This window comes from Amblyraja radiata, chromosome 30 (assembly GCF_010909765.2).
Source record: "Amblyraja radiata isolate CabotCenter1 chromosome 30, sAmbRad1.1.pri, whole genome shotgun sequence".
Lineage (NCBI taxonomy): Eukaryota > Metazoa > Chordata > Chondrichthyes > Rajiformes > Rajidae > Amblyraja > Amblyraja radiata.
This window is the reverse complement of record NC_045985.1, coordinates 27,866,172-27,888,901: the sequence shown is the minus strand read 5'-3', so window position 1 is coordinate 27,888,901 and position 22,730 is coordinate 27,866,172. Positions and strand designations below refer to the sequence as shown.

At 48.7% G+C, this 22,730-nt stretch overlaps 1 protein-coding gene across 3 annotated transcripts in view; it reads left to right on the top strand.

Moving 5' to 3' along the window:
* The window catches only part of hsd17b8 (hydroxysteroid 17-beta dehydrogenase 8), a 38,658-nt gene that overhangs the window by 8,692 nt on the left and 7,236 nt on the right, over positions 1-22,730 (top strand). For 2 of the 3 annotated variants that reach the window (XM_033047756.1, XM_033047754.1), the window contains exons 3-7: positions 437-553; positions 3,017-3,112; positions 4,323-4,408; positions 5,134-5,218; positions 19,597-19,639. In XM_033047756.1, coding sequence (XP_032903647.1) covers positions 437-553; positions 3,017-3,112; positions 4,323-4,408; positions 5,134-5,218; positions 19,597-19,639 — 427 coding nt within the window. The remainder of the gene's footprint in view (positions 1-436; positions 554-3,016; positions 3,113-4,322; positions 4,409-5,133; positions 5,219-19,596; positions 19,640-22,730) is intronic. The other variant, XM_033047755.1, reaches the window with a different exon arrangement.

Genomic DNA, 22,730 nt, shown 5'->3' with positions numbered 1-22,730 from the left:
GTGTGGTGAATCTGTGGAGTTCTTTGCCACAGACGGCTGTGGAGGCCAAGTCACTGGATATTTTTAAGGCAAACATTGACAGCTTCTTGATTGGTACGGGTGTCGGGTTATGGGGAGAAGGCAGGCGAATGGGGTTAAGATGGAAAGATCGATCAGCCGTGATTAAATGGCGGAGTAGACTTGATGGGCCGAATGACCTAATTTCAGCACCTGCAACTTATGGAGTGCCACACATTGTACTTATCTGGTTTAAACTCCACTTGTCACTCCTTGGCCATCTGATGATGATGAGTGGATGGTGGGAGCAGGTTGTCTTGGGGATAGTGGAGGCACTGGGGAACGGCCTGGGGCCTGCGCTGGGTTAGTTTCCTGGAAGGATGACCCTGTAATTGAGCACATGGATGAGATTGACTCCCTCTTGCTGTTTGTCTTTCAGAAGCAGTTCTCCCGGCCTCCCTGTGTGGCAGTGAACTGTGCTGGCATCACCATGGACGGGCTGCTGCTGAAGATGGAGGCTGAGGCCTTCGAGCGGGTGCTGAAGGTTAACTTAATGGTGCGTCTCCTCGACCCGAGGATGGGAACTGAGTGCTGTTGGGTGGGGAACAGTTGCTGACAGGGGAAGATTACTGGGAGGAGGACGAGTTTGAAGAAGGGTCTCGACCTGAAACGTCACCTATTCCTTCTCTCCACAGATGCTGCCTGTCCCGCTGAGTTACTCCAGCATTTTGTGTCAGTCTCGGTGTAAACCAGCATCTGCAGTTCCTTCCCAGTTTACTTTTTACATTAGATTAGGCGGCACAGAGGCGCAGTGGTAGAGTTGCTGCTGACACCCGGGTTCCATACAGACTACGGGTGCTGTCTCTATGCAGTTTGTACATTCTTCCCGTGATGTTTGTGGGTTTGCTCCGGGTGCTCTGGTTTCCTCCCACACACAAAAGACATGCAGGTTTGTAGGCTAATTGGCTTTGGTATATATTGTAAATTGTCCCTGGTGTGTAGGATAATGCTAGTGTACGGGGAGATGCTAGTCTGCGCGCACTCTGTGGGCCGATGGGCCTGTTTCTGCTCTGTACCTCTAAACATAGAAACATAGAAATTAGGTGCAGGAGTAGGCCATTCGGCCCTTCGAGCCTGCACCGCCATTCAATATGATCATGGCTGATCATCCAACTCAGTATCCTGTACCTGCCTTCTCTCCATAACCTCTGATCCCCTTAGCCACAAGTGCCACATCTAACTCCCTCTTAAATATAGCCAATGAACTGGCCTCGACTACCCTCTGTGGCAGAGAGTTCCAGAGATTCACCACTCTCTGTGTGAAAAAAGTTCTTCTCATCTCGGGTTTAAAGGATTTCCCCCTTATCCTTAAGCTGTGACCCCTTGTCCTGGACTTCCCCAACATCGGGAACAATCTTCCTGCATCTAGCCTGTCCAACCCCTTAAGAATTTTGTAAGTTTCTATAAGATCCCCTCTCAATCTCCTAAATTCTAGAGAGTTTAAACCAAGTCTATCCAGTCTTTCTTCATAAGACAGTCCTGACATCCCAGTAATCAGTCTGGTGAACCTTCTCTGCACTCCCTCTATGGCAATAATGTCCTTCCTCAGATTTGGAGACCAAAACTGTACGCAATACCCCAGGTGTGGTCTCACCAAGACCCTGTACAACTGCAGTAGAACCTCCCTGCTCCTATACTCAAATCCTTTTGCTATGAAAGCTAACATACCATTCACTTTCTTCACTGCCTGCTGCACCTGCATGCCTACTTTCAATGACTGGTGTACCATGACACCCAGGTCTCGCTGCATCTCCCCTTTTCCTAATTGGCCACCATTTAGATAATAGTCTGCTTTCCTGTTTTTGCCACCAAAATGTATAACCTCACATTTATCCACATTATACTGCATCTGCCAAACATTTGCCCACTCACCCAGCCTATCCAAGTCACCTTGCAGTCTCCTAGCATCCTCCTCACAGCTAACACTGCCCCCCAGCTTAGTGTCATCCGCATACTTGGAGATTTGCCTTCAATTCCCTCATCCAGATCATTAATATATATTGTAAATAGCTGGGGTCCCAGCACTGAGCCTTGCGGTACCCCACTAGTCACTGCCTGCCATTGTGAAAAGGACCCGTTTACTCCTACTCTTTGCTTCCTGTTTGCCAGCCAGTTCTCTATCCACATCAATACTGAACCCCCAATGCCGTGTGCTTTAAGTTTGTAAACTAACTTAAGTTTGTAAACTTAAGTTAGTTAAACTAAACTAAAATCTGATATACCGTGTGGAAACAGGCCCTTCGGCCCACCGAGTCTACACCGACCAGCGATCACCTTGCACACTGGTTCCGACACACTAGGGACAATTTAAAAGTCCAATTAACCTACAAAACCGCAGGTCTTTGGGATGTGGGAGGTAACTGGCCACAGGGAGAACGTACAAACTCCACACAGACAGCACCCGAGGTCGGGATGGAACCCGGGTCTCTGGCGCAGTGATGCAGCAACTCTACCCGCTGTGCCACTGGAAGATGGGACAGAAGAGCACGTGAGACAGATTCCTTCTGAATTTTGTAGTCGGCAGGGCAGTACTCTGCATATCGCCAACTTGGACAATTTTACATTTTTATCAAGCCAATTAACCTACAAACCTGTACATCTTTGGAGTGTGGGAGGAAACCGACGTTCTCGGAGAAAACCCACGCAGGTTACGGGGAGAACGTACAAACTCCATACAGACAGCACCTGTAGTCGGGATAGAACACGGGTCTCTGGCGCTGCATTTTGTTGTAAGGCATCAACTCTACCGCTGTGCCACCACGACAGCTGTTGGGTGTAGGGTGGCAGTGCTTCCCGCAGAGTCTCCAGTGGATACCCGCGCCTGGCTTAGCCCAATGGGGGCATCAGACGCGGTGGGGAGGGGGGGGCACCTGCTCATTGTGGAAGTGGTTTCCTGTATTTAATCCCGTGTCTTGTACGTGTCTCTCTAACTCGGGATTCCCGATTTGCCCGTCCGCAGGGAACGTTCCTGGTGATCCAGGCTGTTGCCAGAGCGCTGATTGCCAGCGGTGCCAAGAGGGGCTCCATTGTCAACCTGGGCAGCATCGTGGGCAAGGTAGGGCCAGGGGGGCACGGTGGGCAGCATCGTGGGCAAGGCAGGGTCAGGGGGGCACGGTGGGCAGCATCGTGGGGACAGGGGGCACAGTGGGCAGCATCATGGGCAAGGCAGGGTCAGGGGGGCACGGTGGGCAGCATCGTGGGCAAGGTAGGGACAGGGGGGCACGGTGGGCAGCATCGTGGGGATGGGGGCACAGTGGGCAGCATCGTGGGGATGGGGGCACAGTGGGCAGCATCGTGGGGACAGGGGGCACGGTGGGCAGCATCGTGGGGACAGGGGGCACGGTGGGCAGCATCGTGGGCAAGGTAGGGACAGGGGGCACAGTGGGCAGCATCGTGGGGATGGGGGGCACAGTGGGCAGCATCATAGGGACAGGGGGCGCAGTGGGCAGCATCGTGGGCAAGGTAGGGACGGGGGGCACAGTGGGCAGCATCATGGGGACAGGGGGCACAGTGGGCAGCATCGTGGGCAAGGTAGGGACAGGGGGCACAGTGGGCAGCATCATGGGGACAGGGGGCACAGTGGGCAGCATCATAGGGACAGGGGGCACGGTGGGCAGCATCATAGGGACAGGGGGCGCAGTGGGCAGCATCGTGGGCAAGGTAGGGACAGGGGGCACAGTGGGCAGCATCGTGGGCAAGGTAGGGACAGGGGGCACAGTGGGCAGCATCGTGGGCAAGGTAGGGACGGGGGACACAGAGGGCAGCATCATGGGGACAGGGGGCACAGTGGGCAGCATCATGGGCAAGGTAGGGACGGGGGGCACAGTGGGCAGCATCGTGGGCAAGGTAGGGACAGGGGGCACGGTGGGCAGCATCATGGGGACGGGGGGCACGGTGGGCAGCGATTGGGTTTGGAGTGAGGCAGGGGAGGGGGGCGATTGAAGGGGGGGGCGGAGTGGTTTAGAGTGACGTAGAGGAGGGGGAGGGGGATGTGTGTCTATGAGGGGGGTGGTTTTGAGTGAGGTGGGGGAGGGGAGGTATGTGTGCGTGCGGTTGGAGTGAGGTTGGGGAGTGGGGGGAGGTGTGTGTGAGGGGTTGGAGTAGGTTGGGGGCGAGGGAAGGGTGTTTGGGTGCACATGCGGATCTGTGTGCGTGTGTGTGTGCGCACATGTGTGCGTGTGGTATGTGGTTGGGGGGGGGGGGCTGGAGGAGCTGCTTTATTGGCCTGTGTGGAGATTGCTAATGATGATGCTGTGCTACAACAGGTTGGAAACCTGGGACAGACCAATTACACGGCATCGAAGGCAGGAGTGGTGGCCCTGACAAAGAGCAGCGCGAAGGAGCTGGCCAGGTATTGTGTGTGTGTGTGTCCCTGTGTGTCTATATCTGCGTGTGTGTGTTTGTGTGTCTATATCTGCGTGTGTGTCCCTGTGTGTCTATATCTGCGTGTGTGTCCCTGTGTGTCTATATCTGCGTGTGTGTCCCTGTGTGTCTATATCTGCGTGTGTGTCTATATCTGCGTGTGTGTCCCTCTGTGTCTATGTCTGCGCGTGTGTCCCTGTGTGTCTATATCTGCGTGTGTGTCTATATCTGCGTGTGTGTCCCTCTGTGTCTATGTCTGCGCGTGTGTGTGTGTCTCTATCTGTGTAGGTAGAAACTGCAGGTGCTGGTTATTACTGCAGATATTCACAAAATGCTGGAGTAACTCGGTGGGTCAGGCAGCATCTCTGGAGATAATGAAAAAGAAGAAGAACTTTCAGTCTGAGGAAGGGTCGCGACATCACCCATTCCTTCTCTCCATCTTAACGCGCCCCATCCTGTTCACCCAGTGCCAGTGATCAGTGAGTGACACTGGGTCCCCATCGTACCTTGCCTCGGGTTTAAACATTGTCAGACCTGTGCTCAGCCCCCCCTCCGCCCCCTTCCCCCCCCTTCTCCCCCCTCTCCCCCTCTCCCCCTCTCCCCCTCACCCCCCCTCTCCCCCTCACCACCCTCTCTCTCCCCGCCCTCCCTGCCAGTGTTAGAGCCCATGTCCCCCTCACTCTGGGAGTCTCTACTCATGGACTGTATCTGCAGGTTTGGCATCCGATGTAACGCCATCGTGCCGGGGTTCATCGACACACGGATGGCAGCCAAGGTGCCCCCCAAGGTGCTAGAGAAGGTAAGGCCGGTGGTGAATCCCCACAGTGGTGGCGTGTGGACCACACCGCTCCCTCCGCGAGGCCACAACACAGACTATCGCAACGTGTAGAAACATTTAGACGGGTGCATGTTGGTCGGCGTGGGCAAGTTGGGCTGAAGGGCCTATTTCCACACTGTATGACTATATACCATGAACACAGATTCTTCACACATCAGGACATGCCTGTACTGGGGGGGGGGGGGGGAGGAGGTGTGGTGAAGCTGTGGTATTCTAACCTGCCCCCACCCTAACCCCCATCTTTACAAACACCCTCCCCCCCCCCCCCCCAAGGTTCAAACAGTGGGGTCAAAGTGAGATTACAGAGAACAGTAAACACTGCCCAGTCCATTATGGATACTGACCTCCCCACCATCGAAGGGACCTGGAGGTGCTTTTCCCTTTATCCTGTATGTGTAGGAAGGAACTGCAGATGTTGGTTTAAACCGAAGATAGACACAAAATGCTGGAGCAACTGAGCGAGACAGGCAGCATCTCTGGAGACAAGGAATGGGTGATGTTTCAGGTCGAGGTCTGAAGAAGGGTCTCGAGCTGAAACGTCACCCGTTCCTTTTCTCATACCTGACTCGGTTGTAGCTTGTATTCCTTCCCAAGAAAGCTTTCTCTAGTGGATCGGGGGGGGGGGGGGGGGGCTCTGAAATGTCTTGTCCTGGAAGTACCAACTGATAACATGCCTTTCAAATGTGTCTACTAATTGACAGACAACCAATTGACAGACTAATTGACAAGCTCAGACTTGTCCTGTAGTGATATATATTGGCTGCATCTTGTGACCATGACTACCATCTTTGGAATGTTAACACCGTGCAAATCTTTATTCATTGAAGTGGTGGTGCGGGGAAGCCTGTTGCTTACTTGACTGGTGTATCCCCATCACATCCGCCGGCTGATGATCAGTGAAGCTTGAGTTGGTTTACCTAACGTTTTTGTGAGTTGTCTGGTTTTTAAGTAGTGAACCTTATCAGCCTGTCCTGCTGACTAACTCCAGTATTTCGTGTCCATCGAGACATAGAAACAAGTTCAAGTTCAAGTGAGTTTATTGCTATGTGTCCCTGATAGGACAATGACATTCTTGCTTTGCTTCAGCACACAGAACATAGTAGGCATTTACTACAAAACAGATAAGTATGTCCATATACCATAATATAAATATATACACACATTAATAATTAAACTGATAAAGTGCAAATAACAGAAAATGGTTATTAATAATCAGAGTTTTGTCCGAGCCAGGTTTAATAGCCTGATGGCTGTGGGGAAGTAGCTATTCCTGAACCTGGTTGTTGCAGTCTTCAGGCTCCTCCTGTACCTTCTACCTGAAGGTAGCAGGGAGATGGGTGTGTGGCCAGGATGGTGTGGGTCTTTGATGATACTGCCAGCCTTTTTGAGGCAGCGACTACGATAAATCCCCTCGATGGAAGGGAGGTCAGAGCCGATGGACTGGGCAGTGTTTACTACTTTTTGTAGTCTTTTCCTCTCCAGGGCGCTCAAATTGCCGAACCAAGCCACGATGCAACCGGTCAGCATGCTCTCTACTGTGCACCTGTAGAAGTTAGAGAGAGTCTTCCTTGACAAACCGAATCTCCGTAATCTTCTCAGGAAGTAGAGGCGCTGATGAGCTTTCTTGATAATTGCATTAGTGTTCTCGGACCAGGAAAGATCTTCAGAGATGTTCACGCCCAGGAATTTGAAGCTCTTGACCCTTTCAACCATCGACCCGTTGAAACATAGAAAATAGGTGCAGAGGGAGGCCATTCGGCTCTTCGAGCCAGCACTGCCATTCAATGTAATCATTGCTGATCATCCACAATCAGTACCACATTCCTCCCTTCTCCCCATTTCCCTTGACTCCACTATCTTTAAGAGCTTTATCTAACTCTCTTGAATGCATTGAGAGAATTGGCCTTCACTGTCTTCTGAGGCAGAGAATTCCACAGATTCACAACTCTGGGTGAAAAATGTTTTCTTCATCTCTGTTCTAAATGGCCAACCCCTTATTCTTAAGCTGTGGCCCCTGGTTCTGGACTCCACCAACATTGGGAACATGTTTCCTGCCTCTAGCGTGTCCAATCCCTTAATAATCTTATATAACCATATAACCATTTAACAATTACAGCACGGAAACAGGCCATCTCGGCCCTACAAGTCCGTGCCGAACGATTATTTTCCCTTGGTCCCACCTGCCTGCACTCATACCATAACCCTCCAATCCCTTCTCATCCATATGCCTATCCAATTTATTTTTAAATGATACCAACGAACCTGCCTCCACCACTTCCACTGGAAGCTCATTCCACACCGCTACCACTCTCTGAGTAAAGAAGTTCCCCCTCATGTTACCCCTAAACTTCTGTCCCTTAATTCTGAAGTCATGTCCTCTTGTTTGAATCTTCCCTATTCTCAAAGGGAAAAGCTTGTCCACATCAACTCTGTCTATCCCTCTCATCATTTTAAAGACCTCTATCAAGTCCCCCCTTAACCTTCTGCGCTCCAGAGATGTATCAATAAGATCCCCTCTCATCCTTCTAAATTCCAGTGTATACAAGCCCAGCCACTCCATTCTTTCAACATATGACAGTCCCGCCATCCCGGGAATTAATCTTGTAAACCTACACTGCACTCCCTCGATAGCAGGAATGTCCTTCCTCAAATTTGGAGACAAAAACTGCAAACAATACTCCAGGTGTGGTCTCACTGGGGCCCTGTACAATTGCAGAAGGACCTCTTTGCTCCTATACTCAACTCCTTGTTATGAAGGCCAACATGCCATTAGCTTTCTTCACTGCCTGCATGCTTACTTTCAGTGACTGATGAACAAGGACACCCATATCCTGTTGTACTTCCCCTTTTCCTAACTTGACAACAGATAGTAATCTGCCTTCCTGTTCTTACCACCAAAGTGGATAACCTCACATTTATCCACATTACACTGCATCTGCCATGCATCTGCCCACTCACCCAACCTGTCCAAGTCACCCTGCATTCTCATAGCATCCTCCTCACAGTTCACACTGCCACCCAGCTTTGTGTCATCTGCAAATTTGATAATGTTACTTTTAATCCTTACATCTAAATCATTAATGTATATTGTAAATAGCTGCGGTCCCAGCACCGTGCCTTGAAGTACCCCAGTAGTCACTGCCTGCCATTCTGAAAGGAACCAGTTAATCCCTACTCTTTGTCTCCCATCTGCCAACCAATTTTCTATCCATGTCAGCACTCTACCCCAAATACCATGTGCTCTAATTTTGCCCACTAATCTCCCATGTGGGACCTTATCAAAGGCTTCAGATAGCCCTTGCTTTCCCTCTCTCTCCATCCCCTTCCCCTTCCCAGTTCTCCCACTAGTCTTACTGTCTCAGACCACATTCTATCTGTCCCGCCCCCTCCACTGATATCAGTCGGAAGAAGCAAAGATCCTATAGCAAGCAAGATAGATCACTCGATGAAAAAAATGTAGTACGGTCAAGGGCAGATTCATGGGTAATTTTCGGCCCCATTTCCGTAACCGGCTTCCGTCTCCGCACCAAAGATGCCATAGCAGAGCAAAGATACTAGTGCGGAGATGGAAGCCGGTTACGAAAACATCCTCGTAAAAATAAAAGTTATCTGGGAAAAATCTCCTCATTTTCAGAATTATAATTTATTAACACAAACTGTTCCCCCGCAACGTTGATTACACTGCGGGTCGGGTCGGGTTACGGAAATGGATGGAAAAAAGGCCCATGTTCCTCTCCGTTGCATATTGCACGTCAGCCTCTTGCCAGAGAAGGTTCACCAGACTGATTCCTGGGATGTCAGGACTTTCATATGAAGAAAGACTGGATAGACTCGGCTTGTACATGCTAGAATTTCGAAGATTGAGGGGGGATCTTATAGAAACTTACAAAATTCTTAAAGGGGTTGGACAGGCTAGATGCAGGAAGATTGCTCCCGATGTTGGGGAAGTCCAGAACAAGGGGTCACAGTTTAAGGATAAGGGGGAAATCTTTTAGGACCGAGATGAGAAAAACATTTTTCACACAGAGAGTGATGAATCTCTGGAATTCTCTGCCACAGAAGGTAGTTGAGACCAGTTCATTGGCTATATTTAAGAGGGAGTTAGATGTGGCCCTTGTGGCTAAAGGGATCAGGGGGTATGGAGAGAAGGCAGGTACAGGATACTGAGTTGGATGATCAGCCATGATCATATTGAATGGCGGTGCAGGCTCGAAGGGCCGAATGGACTACTCCTGCACCTATTTTCTAAGTTTCTATATACCTCTAAGCCTTCCCTATCCATGTCCCTGTCCAAATGTCTTGTAAATATTCGAGAACCTGCCTCCTCTGGCAGCTCGTTCCATACACCCAACGCTCTCTGAGTGGCAAAGTTGTTCCTCAGCCTCCCATTAAATCTTTCCCCTCTCAGGGTAAAATTGTCTGGCAGATTACGTTAGCTGTAAGCTGCTGCTTATTGAGTCTCTGAGCTGCCCTCAGTCTCCATGTACCTTGGCCTTGGCGTGTGTGCGTTGGCGTGTGTGCGCTGGCGTGTGTGTGTGCTGGCATGTGTGTGTGCTGCCGTTTGTGTGTGTGTTGGCGTGTGTGTTTCAGCGTGTGTGTCTCGGGGCTGCCAACATTGGGTCAGAGTTGGGTGATAGTGTGAAATTGCGAGAGACCAAGCCCGAAGGAGCGTAGCAACCGAGGGGGGGAGGGTGTGGGAGGGGGGTGTCCCCCCTCCCATTAGTACGCAGCTTATGCATTTTTCAGCTTGAAATTGTGCAATATGGTGCATACTGTAGTGAGTCTTTTAACTTACACTGGAATTCAGATTCAGATTCAGATTCAGAAAACTTTATTGTCTGTCGTAACAGAAAATCTGTTTATGCTTGGGCAATATTTATGCTTTAAATTGGATTAGCTATGAATAAAGTTAGTGTAAATTACATTCCTAATTACATTCCACAGTAGAGCCCAGGCTCTGATCAACAGGTGCAGCACATGAATGATCTTAGTGTATTCATGTATGGAAATCAGATTATAATCAAACACTTGGCCCATGTTGACCAACCTGGGTCTCACTGCACACCTGGTACTACTCCTGGCTGTGACTCCAGTTACATACCTTCTCTCATTCCTGAGCCTGAGTCCAGCCTTACACCTGCTACCTTCCCAGTATTTAACTGAAGGAAATAATGGGTTATCGGGACTGTATGTTGTGACAGACAGCCTGACACCTTGCATGTCATTTAAATATTACACTAATCCCATCCCCCTGGATATTCCGGATTAATAATTTAAGGTTTTGGCAACTAATTACAAATCAGGCTAATTACAAATCAATAACATTGGGCAACTCCGAAATATGAAGCGTTGAGCATTGGGATCCAGACATCATGGACATCTGGCCTCAGTTCCCCGCTCACATCTGGCAGTGCTCTGTCTGAACCAGGGGCCATGGAGCGTCTTTGAAAGTGGGGAGGCTGAGCGATCACTGATCACTGGCCTTGGGGGTACCTGGTGAGGGAGTGGGGCAACTGAGTGGGGGGAGTGTGTGGGAGGGTGGTAGGGACTTTTTCAAATTTGATGTTAAAATCATGTTTTAGTGCATTGTAGAAGTATGATTTCAATGTTTTTGAAGTAATTTTAAGAGGTAACTTTTTAAGGCGTGACTTTTTCGACACAAAGGGTGGTGGGTGTATGGAACAAGCTGCCAGAGAAGGTAGTTGAGGCAGCGACAGGTTTGGAGGGATATGGACCAATAGCAGGTAATGTAGCTGGAACATGTTGGTGGGTTGGGCAAGTTGTGCAAGGGCCTGTTTCACACTGTATCACTCTATGACTACATTATACCTCCACCATTATACCTTCAAAATCAAGTGGCCGAGTTTTATTGCCGTATACTCAAGCATAGAAACATAGAAAATAGGTGCAGGAATAGGCCATCGGCCCTTCGAGCCAGCACTGCCTTCAATATGATCAAAGCTGTTCATCTAAAATCAGTACCTCTTTCCTCATTCCTTTTTTCCCCATATCCCTTGACTTCACTCGCCCCAAGAACTAAATGTAACTTACTCTTGAAAACATCCAGTGAATTGGCCTCCACTGCCTTCTGTGGCAGAGAATTCCACAGATTCACAACTCTCTGCGTGAAGAAAATTTGTCCTCATCTCAGTCCTAACTGGCCTACCCTTTATTATTAAACTGTGACCCCCTTGTTCTGAACTCCCCCAACATCAGGAACATTTTTCCTGCAGTTACAGTAAGTGAAAATCTAGCAGGCAATCAGGATGCTTTCACCAACCAGCCCCATTTGAAGGCCACTATCTTCCACCATTTCTACCCAGTGCTTGGTACGTACTTCCAGCCACCACTGGTTGTCCTCCAGGAGTCACCGAGCAGCAGCCTGATGCATGCCGGTCACCTGGGTGAATTTGGCACAGAGACTCTCATGGCTGCGGCGCAACGCTTCCGACGCCTCCGACGGCCCAGGACTCTTGCACTGAGGCTGCTCCATGAGCTTCAGCGAGCGACTCGCCAGCCCGGAAAACACTCATCAGCCCGGCAAACACTCACCAGCCCTGGCTCCCCGTCCGCATCTGTCCCCGCCGCTTCTTCTGGTTCCATCCCTCCCTCAGCCCCGGCTCTCCAACACCCGCGGTCCATGCCGTTGATATGCGTTTTTAATTTTTCGTTGATCACCGAATTTCTTACGACAGCGTGAGAAATTTGTGATCAGCGTGAGAGCGTGAGAATTTGGCCTAATGCGTGATTATCACGCTCAATGCATGAGAGTTGGCAGCCCTGGTGTGTGTTGGCATGTGTGTGTGTTGGCATGTGTGTGTGTTGGCGTGTGTGTGTGTGTTGGCGTGTGTGTGAGTTGGCGTGTGTGAGTTGACGTGTGTGTGAGTTGATGCGAGTGCGTGTTGGCATGTGTGAGTTGCCGTGTGTGTGTGAGTTGCCGTGTGTGTGTGTGTGTGATGGCCTGTGTGTGTGTTGGCCTGTGTGTGTGTTGGCCTGTGTGTGTGTTGGCCTGTGTGTGTGTTGGCCTGTGTGTGTGTTGGCCTGTGTGTGTGTGTGTGTTGGAGCATGTGTGTGTTGGAGCGTGTGTGTGAGTTGGCGTGTGGAGATCGGTGCGAGTTGGCATGTGTAGGAAGGAACTGCGGATATACAAAGAACGCTGGAATAACCCAGCGGACAGGCAGCATCTCTGGAGAGAAGGAATGGGTGACATTTCAGGTCAAGACCAGCGGAGTGAGACACAGAGATAAGGAAATGTAAGTGTGAAAACGAGACATCAAAGGGGATGCAGTCAAGAAAAATGTAGAATGTATTCTAATTTCAAGTAACCCTGGCTTTCCCTCTCTCTCTCCATCCCTCCCCCTTCCCAGTTCTCCGACCAATCTGACATTCCCCTTGATAAAATGTTACCTCTGTAAGCTTCGTTGTCAACTTCGCATAGACACAATGATCTGTTCTACATTTCCTTTGATTCTCCTCCCCTTTGATGTCTTGTTTTCACACCTTACACTTTCTTATCTATCTCCCTCTTTGTTGGAAGAATGGTCTCCACCCGAAACATCACCCATTCCTTCTATCCAGAGAAAACATAGAAACGTAGAAAATAGGTGCAGGAGGAGGCCATTCGGCCCTTTGAGCCAGCACTGCCATTCATTGTGATCATGGCGGATCATCCCCTATCAATAACCCTTGCCTGCCTTCTCCCCATATCCCTTGATTCCACTAGCCCCTAGAACTCTATCTAACTCTCTCTTAAATCCATCCAGTGATTTGGCCTCCACTACCCTCTGTGGCAGGGAATTCCATAAATTCACAACTCTCTGGGTGAAAACGTTTTTTCTCACCTCAGTCTTAAATGATCTCCCTTTTATTCTAAGACTGTGGCCCCTCGTTCTGGACTCACCCAACATTGGGAACATTTTTCCTGCATCTAGCTTGTCCAGTCCTTTTATAATTTTATAGGTTTCTATAAGAAACCTCATCCTTCTAAACTCCAGTGAATACAAGCCTAGTCTTTTCAATCTTTCCTCCTATGACAGTCCCGCCATCCCAGGGATCAATCTCGTGAACCTACGCTGCACTGCCTCAATCACAAGGATGTCCTTCCTCAAATTAGGAGACCAAAACTGTACACAATACTCTAGATGTGGTCTCACCAGAACCCTATGTAACTGCAGAAGAACCTCTTTACTCCTATACTGAAATCCTCTTGTTATGAAGGCCAACATTCCATTAGCTTTCTTCATTGCCTGCTGTACCTGCACGCCAACCTTCAGTGACCGGTGTACAAGGACACCCAGGTCTCGCTGCACCTCCCCCTTACCTAACCTAACCCCATTGACATAATAATCTGCCCCCTTGTTTTAGCCGCCAAAGTGGATAACCTCACATTTATCTATATTATACTGCAAGTTGTTCGGCACGGACTTATAGGGCCGAGATGGCCTGTTTCCGTGCTGTAATTGTTATATGGTTATATGTTATATGGTTATATCTGCCATGCATCAGCCCACTCATTCAACCTGTCCAGGCACCCTGCAACCTCCGAACATCCTCTTCACAGTTCTCACTGCCACCCAGCTTTGTGTCATCTGCAAACTTGCTAGTGTTGCTCTTAATTTCCTCTTCCAAATCATTAATATATGTGGTAAACAGTTGCGGTCCCAACACCGAGCCTTGCGGCACTCCACTCGCCACTGCCTGCCATTCTGAAAAGGACCCGTTCACTCTTACTCTTTGCTTCCGGTCTGCCAACCAATTTTCTATCCATGTCAACACCCTACCCCCAATACCATGTGCTCTAATTTTAGTCACCAGTCTCCCGTGCGGGACCTTATCAAAGGCTTTCTGAAAGTCTAGATACACTACATCCACTGGCACCCCTTCATCCATTTTACTTGTCACAACCTCAAAACATTCCAGAAGATTAGTCAAGCGTGATTTCCCTTTCATAAATCCATGTTGACTTGGACTAATCCTTTTACTGCTCTCCAAATGCCCCATTATTACCTCTGTAATAATTGACTCCAGCATCTTTCCCACCACCGAAGTCAGGCTAACTGGTCTGTAATTCCCCGTTTTCTCTCTCGCTCCTTTCTTGAAAAGTGGGATAGCATTAGCAATCCTCCAATCCACAGGAACTGATCCTGAATCTATTGAACATTGGAAAATGATCACCAACGCGTCCACTATTTCTAGAGCCACCTCCCTGAGGACCCTGGGATGCAGACCATCAGGCCCAGGGGATTTATCATCCTTCAGTCCCATTAGCCTACCCAATACTAGTTCTCGCCTAAAGAACATTTATTTTAGTTCCTCTACCCCCTTAGATCCTCTGTCCTCCAGTGCATCTGGGAGATTGTCTGTGTCTTCCTTAGTGAAGACAGATCCGAAGTACCTATTCAACTCTTCCGCCATTTCCTTGTTGCCCATAATAATTTCACCCGTGTCTGCCTTCAAGGGACCCACATTTGACTTTGCTACTCTTTTTCCCTTAACATATCTAAAGAAACTTTTACTGTCCTTCTTTATGCCTGTTCCGCTGAGTTACTCCAGCATTTTGTGCCTATCTTCCCTCTAAACATTTCCTGTCCATTCACCTGTCCAAGTGTCTTTAAATCGTTGTAATTGAATCCGCCGCTCCTACTCCCTCTGGCAGCTAGTTCCACATACCCACCCCTCTGTGTGTGAAAAACATTGCCCGTTTAAATCTTTCCCCTCTCACCTTCAGCCTATGCCATCTAGTTTTAGACTCCTCTACCCTGGGTATATGACCGTGACTCTGTCTAATCTGTACCCCTTGTATTTTTATAAACCTCCATAAGGTCATCTTTCAGCCGCCTTCTGCTCCAGGGACAAGTCCAAGCGTATCCACTGTATCTATATAACTAGAACCCTTCAGACCCTTCCTTGTGAATCCTTGGGTGGCACGGTGGCGCGACGGCAGAGTTGCTGCCTCACAGCGCCAGAGACCCGGGCTCATCCTGACTACAGGTGCTGCCTGTACGGAGTTTGTACGTTCTCCCTGTGACCTGCGTGGTTTTTCCCCGGGTGTTCCGTTTTCACTCCAAAGACGTGCAGGGTTGCAGGTTAATTGGCTTCTGTAAATTGTCCCTAGTGTGTGTAGGATAGTGATAGTATACAGGATGATCGATGGTCAGCACGGGCTCGTTGGACCGAAGGGCCTGTCACCACGCTGTATCTCTTAAGTCTAAATCCTTTCAATCCACTCTTGCTGAACTAATTTAGTTTATTATTGTCACGTGCATCGAGGTAAAGTGAAAAGCTTTTTTGTTGCGTGCTGTCCTGTCAAAGAACATGATTACAATCAAGCCGTCCACAGTGTATGGATAGTGATGAAAGGTACACAGTCCAATAAGGGATAGTTCACAGGTCTCCGCTGGGTGACCAGACCTGTACACAATTGTCCAGGGGTGGTCTCACCAATGTCCAGTACAGTTGTAACATGATGTCCCAACTCCTGTATTCAATACCCTGACTGTTGAAGGCTTCTTCTTGTTGTTGCGTATGGCGTGCACAGCCTAAAGTTGTAGGACAACTTGTTCTATTTGATCTTATTTGATTGTGCACGCCAGGTTGATTGCATTCGTCGAAACAGGGCGGACCACGTGAAGGTTGCAATCTTCCACCCCAGCTGGCCTTACACCTTCTCAACCACCCCTGCCTACTAGTGTCACCATGTGCAGGGAACTATGTTCCTGCACCCTCCCTCTTTCTATTCTACACACACTATTCCAGTCCAGGTTAAAATTCCCAAAATGGATCACATAGTCATACAGCATGGAAACTGGCCCTTCGGCCCAACTTGTCCATGCCGACCAAGCCATGCCCCATCTTTGCTGGTCCCATTCACTTGTGTTTGGCCCATATCCCTCTATACCTTTCCTATCCATGTACCTATCCAAGGGTCTTTTAAATGCTGTTATAGTACCTACCTCAACTACCTCCTGTGGTAGCTCGTTCCATTTTCCATATGTGGAAAAGGTTGTCTCTCAGTTTCCTGGACCCTCTGACTTTAACCTTATGCCCTCTTATATACTCATCAATACCACGGAATGGTTAATGCTTAGTGGTTTATTATTGTCATGTGTATCGAGGTTTAGTGACAAGCGCTTGTTTGCATGCTATCCAGTCCAAGAAATGACTCTAGATGAATGCAGGGAATGGTAGAGTCTGGGGAGTATTGTGGAGCAGAGGGATATAGGAGTGTAGGTACACTGTTCCTTGATAGTGGCACCGCAGTTCGATAGGGTGGTCCAATAGGCTTTTGGCACATTGGCCTTCATCAGTCAGAGTATTGAGTATAGAAGTTGGGAGATCATGTTGATTGATTATTGATTGATTATACCTTTAATAATCCTTTACAGGAAATTACAGTGCCACGACAGCTTCAAGACAGACATAACACCACACATTTCCTCAAATAGCTTCCATACTTAACAAGTTAAAATACAAGTTAAAATACAATTAATGAAAAAAAAGTGCAGTTATTTATGCGCATTATATAACCTTATAGCAGCTGGTAAACAAGACTTCCTATGTCTCTCAGTTTTGCACATTGGTGCAATCAGTCTCTAACTGAAGATGCTGCTCTTCATCACCTTCAGGGCATGGAGTGGGTGAGTGGGGTTGGTCATTATTGAACCCAGTTTGTTCAGAGTTCTGGCCTCTGCCACCTGCTGGACCGTTCGTTGCTCAGCCCCGACCACTGAGCCGGCCTTCCTGATCAGCTTGTCCAGTCTGTTTTTGTCCGCTATGCGGGCGCCATTTCCCCAACAGGCCACAGCGCACTGGCCACCACTGAATGGTAGACACTGCACAGTAGGGGTTGGCAGATGTTAAATGACCTCAGCCTCCTTAAAAAATACAGTCGGCTTTGTCCCTTCCTGTACACCGCCTCCATATGACACTTCCAGTTCAGCTCACTGTCAAGCTGCACCCCAAGGTACCTGTGGTTAGCGACCACCTCCACCTCAGTGCCCTTAATGGTGATTGGTGTTGCTTGAGTCCTCCTCCTCCCCCTCCTGAAGTCCACAACTATCTCCTTGGTTTTTGTGGTGTTAAGATGGAGGTTATTGTGTGCACTCCACTCCACAAAGTTACTTATTATGTCTCTATACTCCTCCTCATTGCCCCCTTTAATGAGGCCGACAACAGCTGTGTCATCCGAAAATGTCTGCAAAAAGCAGCTGTTGGTGTTATATTGGAGATCCGCTGTGTAGATGGTAAACAGGAATGGAGCCAGCACAGTTCCTTGTGGAGCCCCTGTGCTGCTCAAGATGGTGCTTGAGACATTGTTCTGTAGGTGCACGTACTGTGGTCTGAGGGAAAGGTAATCCAAACACCACAGTACCAGTGATGGATCCACTTTCATCTTCTCCATCTTCTCCCCTAGCAGTCGGGCTGAATTGTGTTGAAGGCGCTTGAGAAGTCAAAAAATGTAATCCTTACAGATGCATCAGTAGTGTATGTTGCAGTTGTATAAGACATTGGTGAGACCGCATTCAGAGTATTGTGTTCAGATCTAGGCATCATGTTATAGGAAAGATGTTGTCAAGCTGGAAAGGGTGCAGAAAAGATTTACAAGGATGTTGCCAGGACTAGAGGGTCTGAGCTATAGGGAGAGGTTGAGCAGGCTTGGACCCTATTCCTTGGAGTGCAGGAAGATGAGGGGTGATCCTCTAGAGGTGTATAACTCATGAAATAGATTGGGTAGATGCACAGGGTCTCTTGCCCAGAGTAGGTGAATCGAGAACTAGAGGTTTCAGATGAGTGTGGGAAAATAGGAACCTGAGGGGTAACCGTTTCACACAAGAGGTGCTGGGTGTATGGAACGAGTTGCCGGAGGAGGTGGTTGAGGCAGGGATTATCGCAATGTTTAAGCAACATTTAGACAGGACATGGATAGGACAGGTTTAGAGGAATATGGGCCAAAAGCAGGCAAGTGGGACTAGTGTAGCTGGGACATGTTGGTTGGGCCGAAGGGCCTGTTTCCACATTCTATGACTCTTGGTACAATCAAGCTGTCCACTATACAGAGATAAAGGATAAAGTGTACAACGTTTAGTACAAGATATAACATTGAGGTCCAAATAAGCCCGATTAAAGATAGTTTGTAGGTCTCCAATGAGATAGATGGGAGGTCAGGACCACTCTCTAGCTAGTGGGAGGACAGGTCAGTTGCCTGATAACAGCTGGGAAGAAACTGTCCCTGAAACTAGTGATATTCCCTGCCACAGAAGGCAGTGGAGGCCAAGTCACTGGATGGATTTAAGAGAGAGTTAGATACAGCTCTAGGGGCTAATGGAATCAAGGGATATGGGGAGAAGGCAGGCACGGGTCATTGATTGGGGATGATCAGCCACGATCACAATGAATGTCTGCTGGCTCGAAGGGCCGAATGGCCTCCTGCACCTATTTTCTATGTTTCTATGTATGCGTTTTCAAACTTCTGTACCTCTTGCCTCATGTGAGAGGGGAGAAGAGGGAGCGAGCGGGAGAGACTGGTCCCTGATTATGCTGACGATAGACACAAAAGCCTGGAGTAACTCAACGGGTCAGGCAGCATCTCTGGAGAAACGGAATAGGTGACGTTTCTGGTCAAGACCCTTCTTCAGTGAGAGTCAGGGGAAAGAGAAACAAGAAAGTACATAGAACAGAGAAGGTACAGAGAACAATTGAAAAATTAAAGATGTGCAAACAGCAACGATGATCAAGGGAAGGTGGAGCCCACAATGGTCCATTGTTGGCTGTGGGGAAGGTGATCAAGAGTTATACAGACAATGAAACTCAACAGGACAACAGTGAAATTAGTACGATGACTAGGGTGGGAGAGGGATGGAGAGAGAGGGGATGCAGGGGTTACTTGAAATTAGAGTAATCAATATTCATACCGAAGATAGACACAAAATGCTGGAGTAACTCAGCGGGACAGGCAGCATCTCTGGAGCAAAGGAATGGATGACGTTTCAGGTCGAGACCCTTCTGCAGACTGAGAGTCAGGGGAGAGGGCAGAATTTTTGTCGGGGAGAGGAGGAGAACTTCTTCAAAGTAGGCATACCTTGAGATTTAGCAGTGGAACAGACAAAATGTTCATACCAATGAGTCGTAAGTTGCCCAAGCTAAAAATGAGGTGCTGTTCCTCCAGTTTGTGTTTTATGCTGCTGGCCTTGCCGAGGCAGCGTGAAATGTAGATGGAGTCAGTGGAAGGAGGTTGGTTTGTGTGATGGTCTGGGCTGCGTCTGCGATTCTCTGCAATTTCCTGCGTACTTGGATCGAGCTGTTGGCAAACCATGTTGAACGGTTCCCCTCTCCTTCCCCAGGTGTTACAGCTGGTGCCCATGGGACGTCTGGGAGATGCTTCTGGTGAGTGAGGCTGTCCACCGCACAGTGCGATGGAGAAATGATGTGCTGCCCTTCTCACGTTTCGTTTAGAGACACAGTGCGGAAACAGACCCTCCGACCCACCGAGTCCGCACCGACCAGTGATCCCCACATATTAACACTACCCTACACCCTCTAGGGACATGTTTTACATTTTATACCAAGCCAATTAACCTACAAACCTGTACGTCTTTCGAGTGTGGGAGGAAACTGAAGATCTCGATGAAAACCCATGTGGTCACAGGGAGAACGTGCAAACTCAGTACAGTCAGTCGGTACAGATCGTACCCGGGTCTGTGGTGTGTGCGGCAGCAACTCTACCGCTGCCCTGCTCTGTGCACTGCTCTGTGTTCTAAGTGGTGAGAGGTTGTAGAGAGAGGGTGGCTTGGTAAAGTAGGAAGGAACTACAGATGCTGGTTTAAACTGAAGATAAACAAAATGCTGGAGTAACACAGCGAGACAGGCAGACAGGCAGCATCTCTGGGTAGAAGGAATGGGTGACGTTTCGGGTCGATTCTACATTTTCCTTGAACTCATCCCCTTTGTCTCGTTTTCAACCTTACACTTCCTTATCTCTATCTCCCTCTCCACTGACTCAGTCTCTACTTTATTAGGAAGTTCGGCATGTCCCTGCAACCCTCTAAAGATACACCATAGAAAGCATTTTATCAGGATGCATCACAGCTTGGTCTGGTAACAGCCCCATCCAAGTCCGCAAGAAATTGCAGCAAAAATTGGCACAGCCCAGACCATCACACAAACTAACCTCCCTTCTATTGACTCCATCTACACCTCACGCTGCCTCAGCAAGGCCAGCAGCATCATCAAGGATGAGTCGCACCCTGGCCACTCCCTCTTCTCCCCTCTCCCATCAGGCAAGAGGTATAGAAGTGTGAAAACACACAACTCCAGATTCAGGGACAGTTTCTTCCCAACTGTTATCAGGCATCCTTCCACCACCAGAGAGCAGTGCTGAACTACTATCTACCTCATTGGTAATCCTTGGACTATCCTGGCATTACCTTGCATTAAACGTTATTCCCTTATCATGTATCTATACACTGTAAATGACTATTGTAATCATGTATTGTCTTTCCGCTGACTGGATAGCACGCAACAAAAGCTTTTCACTGTACACGTGACAATAAATAAACTAAACTAAACTAAACTTTGCACGCCGTCCAAGATATCTTTTCTAAGCTAGTCCCATCTGCCTGCGTTTGGCACATTTGCCTCTAAACCTTTCCTATCCATGTACCTGCCTCAGCTACCTCCTCTGGCAGCTTGTTCCATATCTGTGGAAAAAGCTGCCCCTCCCGATCCTATTCTCACCTTCTTGCCTTAAATCCAAGTCCTCTGGTTCTTGAATCTCTAAGGAAGGGACTTGTTTGAAAGGAGGAGGTGGTGGTTTGGCTACAGAGAGGTTGTACACAAAAAGCTGGAGTAACTCAGCGGGACAGGCAGCATCTCTGGAGAGAAGGAATGGGTGACGTTTCGGTCGAGACCCTTCGTCAGACTGGTTAGGGATGATGTGGAGAGATAAAGAACAATGAATGAAAGATGCAAAAAAGTAACGATGGTAAAGGGAACAGGCCATTGTTAGTTGTTTGTTGGGTGAAAATGAGAAGCTAGTGCGACTTGGGTGGGGAAGGGATGGAGGGTGAGGGAATGCCGGGGTTAATTGATGTTAGAGAAAGCAATATTCATATCACCTGGGTGTAAGCTGCTCAAGCGAAATATGAGATTCTGTTCCTCCAATTTGCGTTCAGCCTCACTCTGACAGTGGAGGAGACCTAGGACAGAAAGGTCAGTGTGGGAATGGGAAGGAGAATTTAAGTGTCCAGCAGTCAGGAGATCAGGCAGGTTTAGACGGGTTAAGCGAAGGAGTTCCGCGAAACGATCGCCCCTGTTGTGGGAGAACCACGAACCAGAACACTGAATGGAGAGTGGGTTGTCCTGTAGGTTAGGGGAAAGGTGGTCTGAGAAGGAATAAATAACCAGCAGGCAGTGGAAGGGGGGCAGGCAGGAGGCTGAGGAAGTAAAAGCAAGGATGTGATGCTGAGGCTTTTACAAGGTGCTGCTCAGGTCACATTTGGAGTATTATGAGCAGTTTTAGAAACATAGACACATAGAAAATAGGTGCAGGAGTAGGCCATTCGGGCCTTCGAGCCTGCACCGCCATTCGATATGATCATGGCTGATCATCCAACTCAGTATCCCATCCCTGCCTTCTTTCCATACCCTCTGATCCCTTTAGCCACAAGGGCCACATCTAACTCCCTCTTAAATATAGCCAATGAACTGGCCTCAACCACCTTCTGTGGCAGAGAACTCCACAGATGCACCACTCTCTGTGTAAAAAATGATTTTCTCATCTCAGTCCTAAAAGACTTCCCTCTTATCCTTAAACTGTGACCCCTAGTTCTGGACTTCCCCAACATCGGGAATAATCTTCCTGCATCTAGCCTGTCCAACTGTACGCAATACTCCAGGTGTGGTCTCACCAAGACCCTGTACAACTGCAGTAGAACCTCCCTGCTCTTATACTCAAATCCTTTTGCTATGAATGCTAACATACCATTTGCTTTCTTCACTGCCTGCTGCACCTGCATTCCTACTTTCAATGACTGATGTACCATGACACCCAGGTCTCGTTGCATCTCCCCTTTTCCTAATCGGCCACCATTCAGATAATAGTCTACTTTCCTGTTTTTGCCACCAAAGTGGATAACCTCACATTTATTCACATTATACTGCATCTGCCATGCATTTGCCCACTCACCCAACCTATCCAAGTCACCCTGCAGCCTCCTAGCATCCTCCTCACAGCTAACACTGCCCCCCCGCTTCGTGTCATCCGCAAACTTGGAGATGTTGCATTCAATTCCCTCATCCAGATCATTAATATATATTGTAAATAGCACTGAGCCTTGCGGTACCCCACTAGGCACTGCTGCCATTCTGAAAAGGAACCATTTACTCCTACTCTTTGCTTCCTGTCTGCCAGCCAGTTCTCTATCCACATCAATACTGAACCCCCAATACCGTGTGCTTTAAGTTTGCATACTAATCT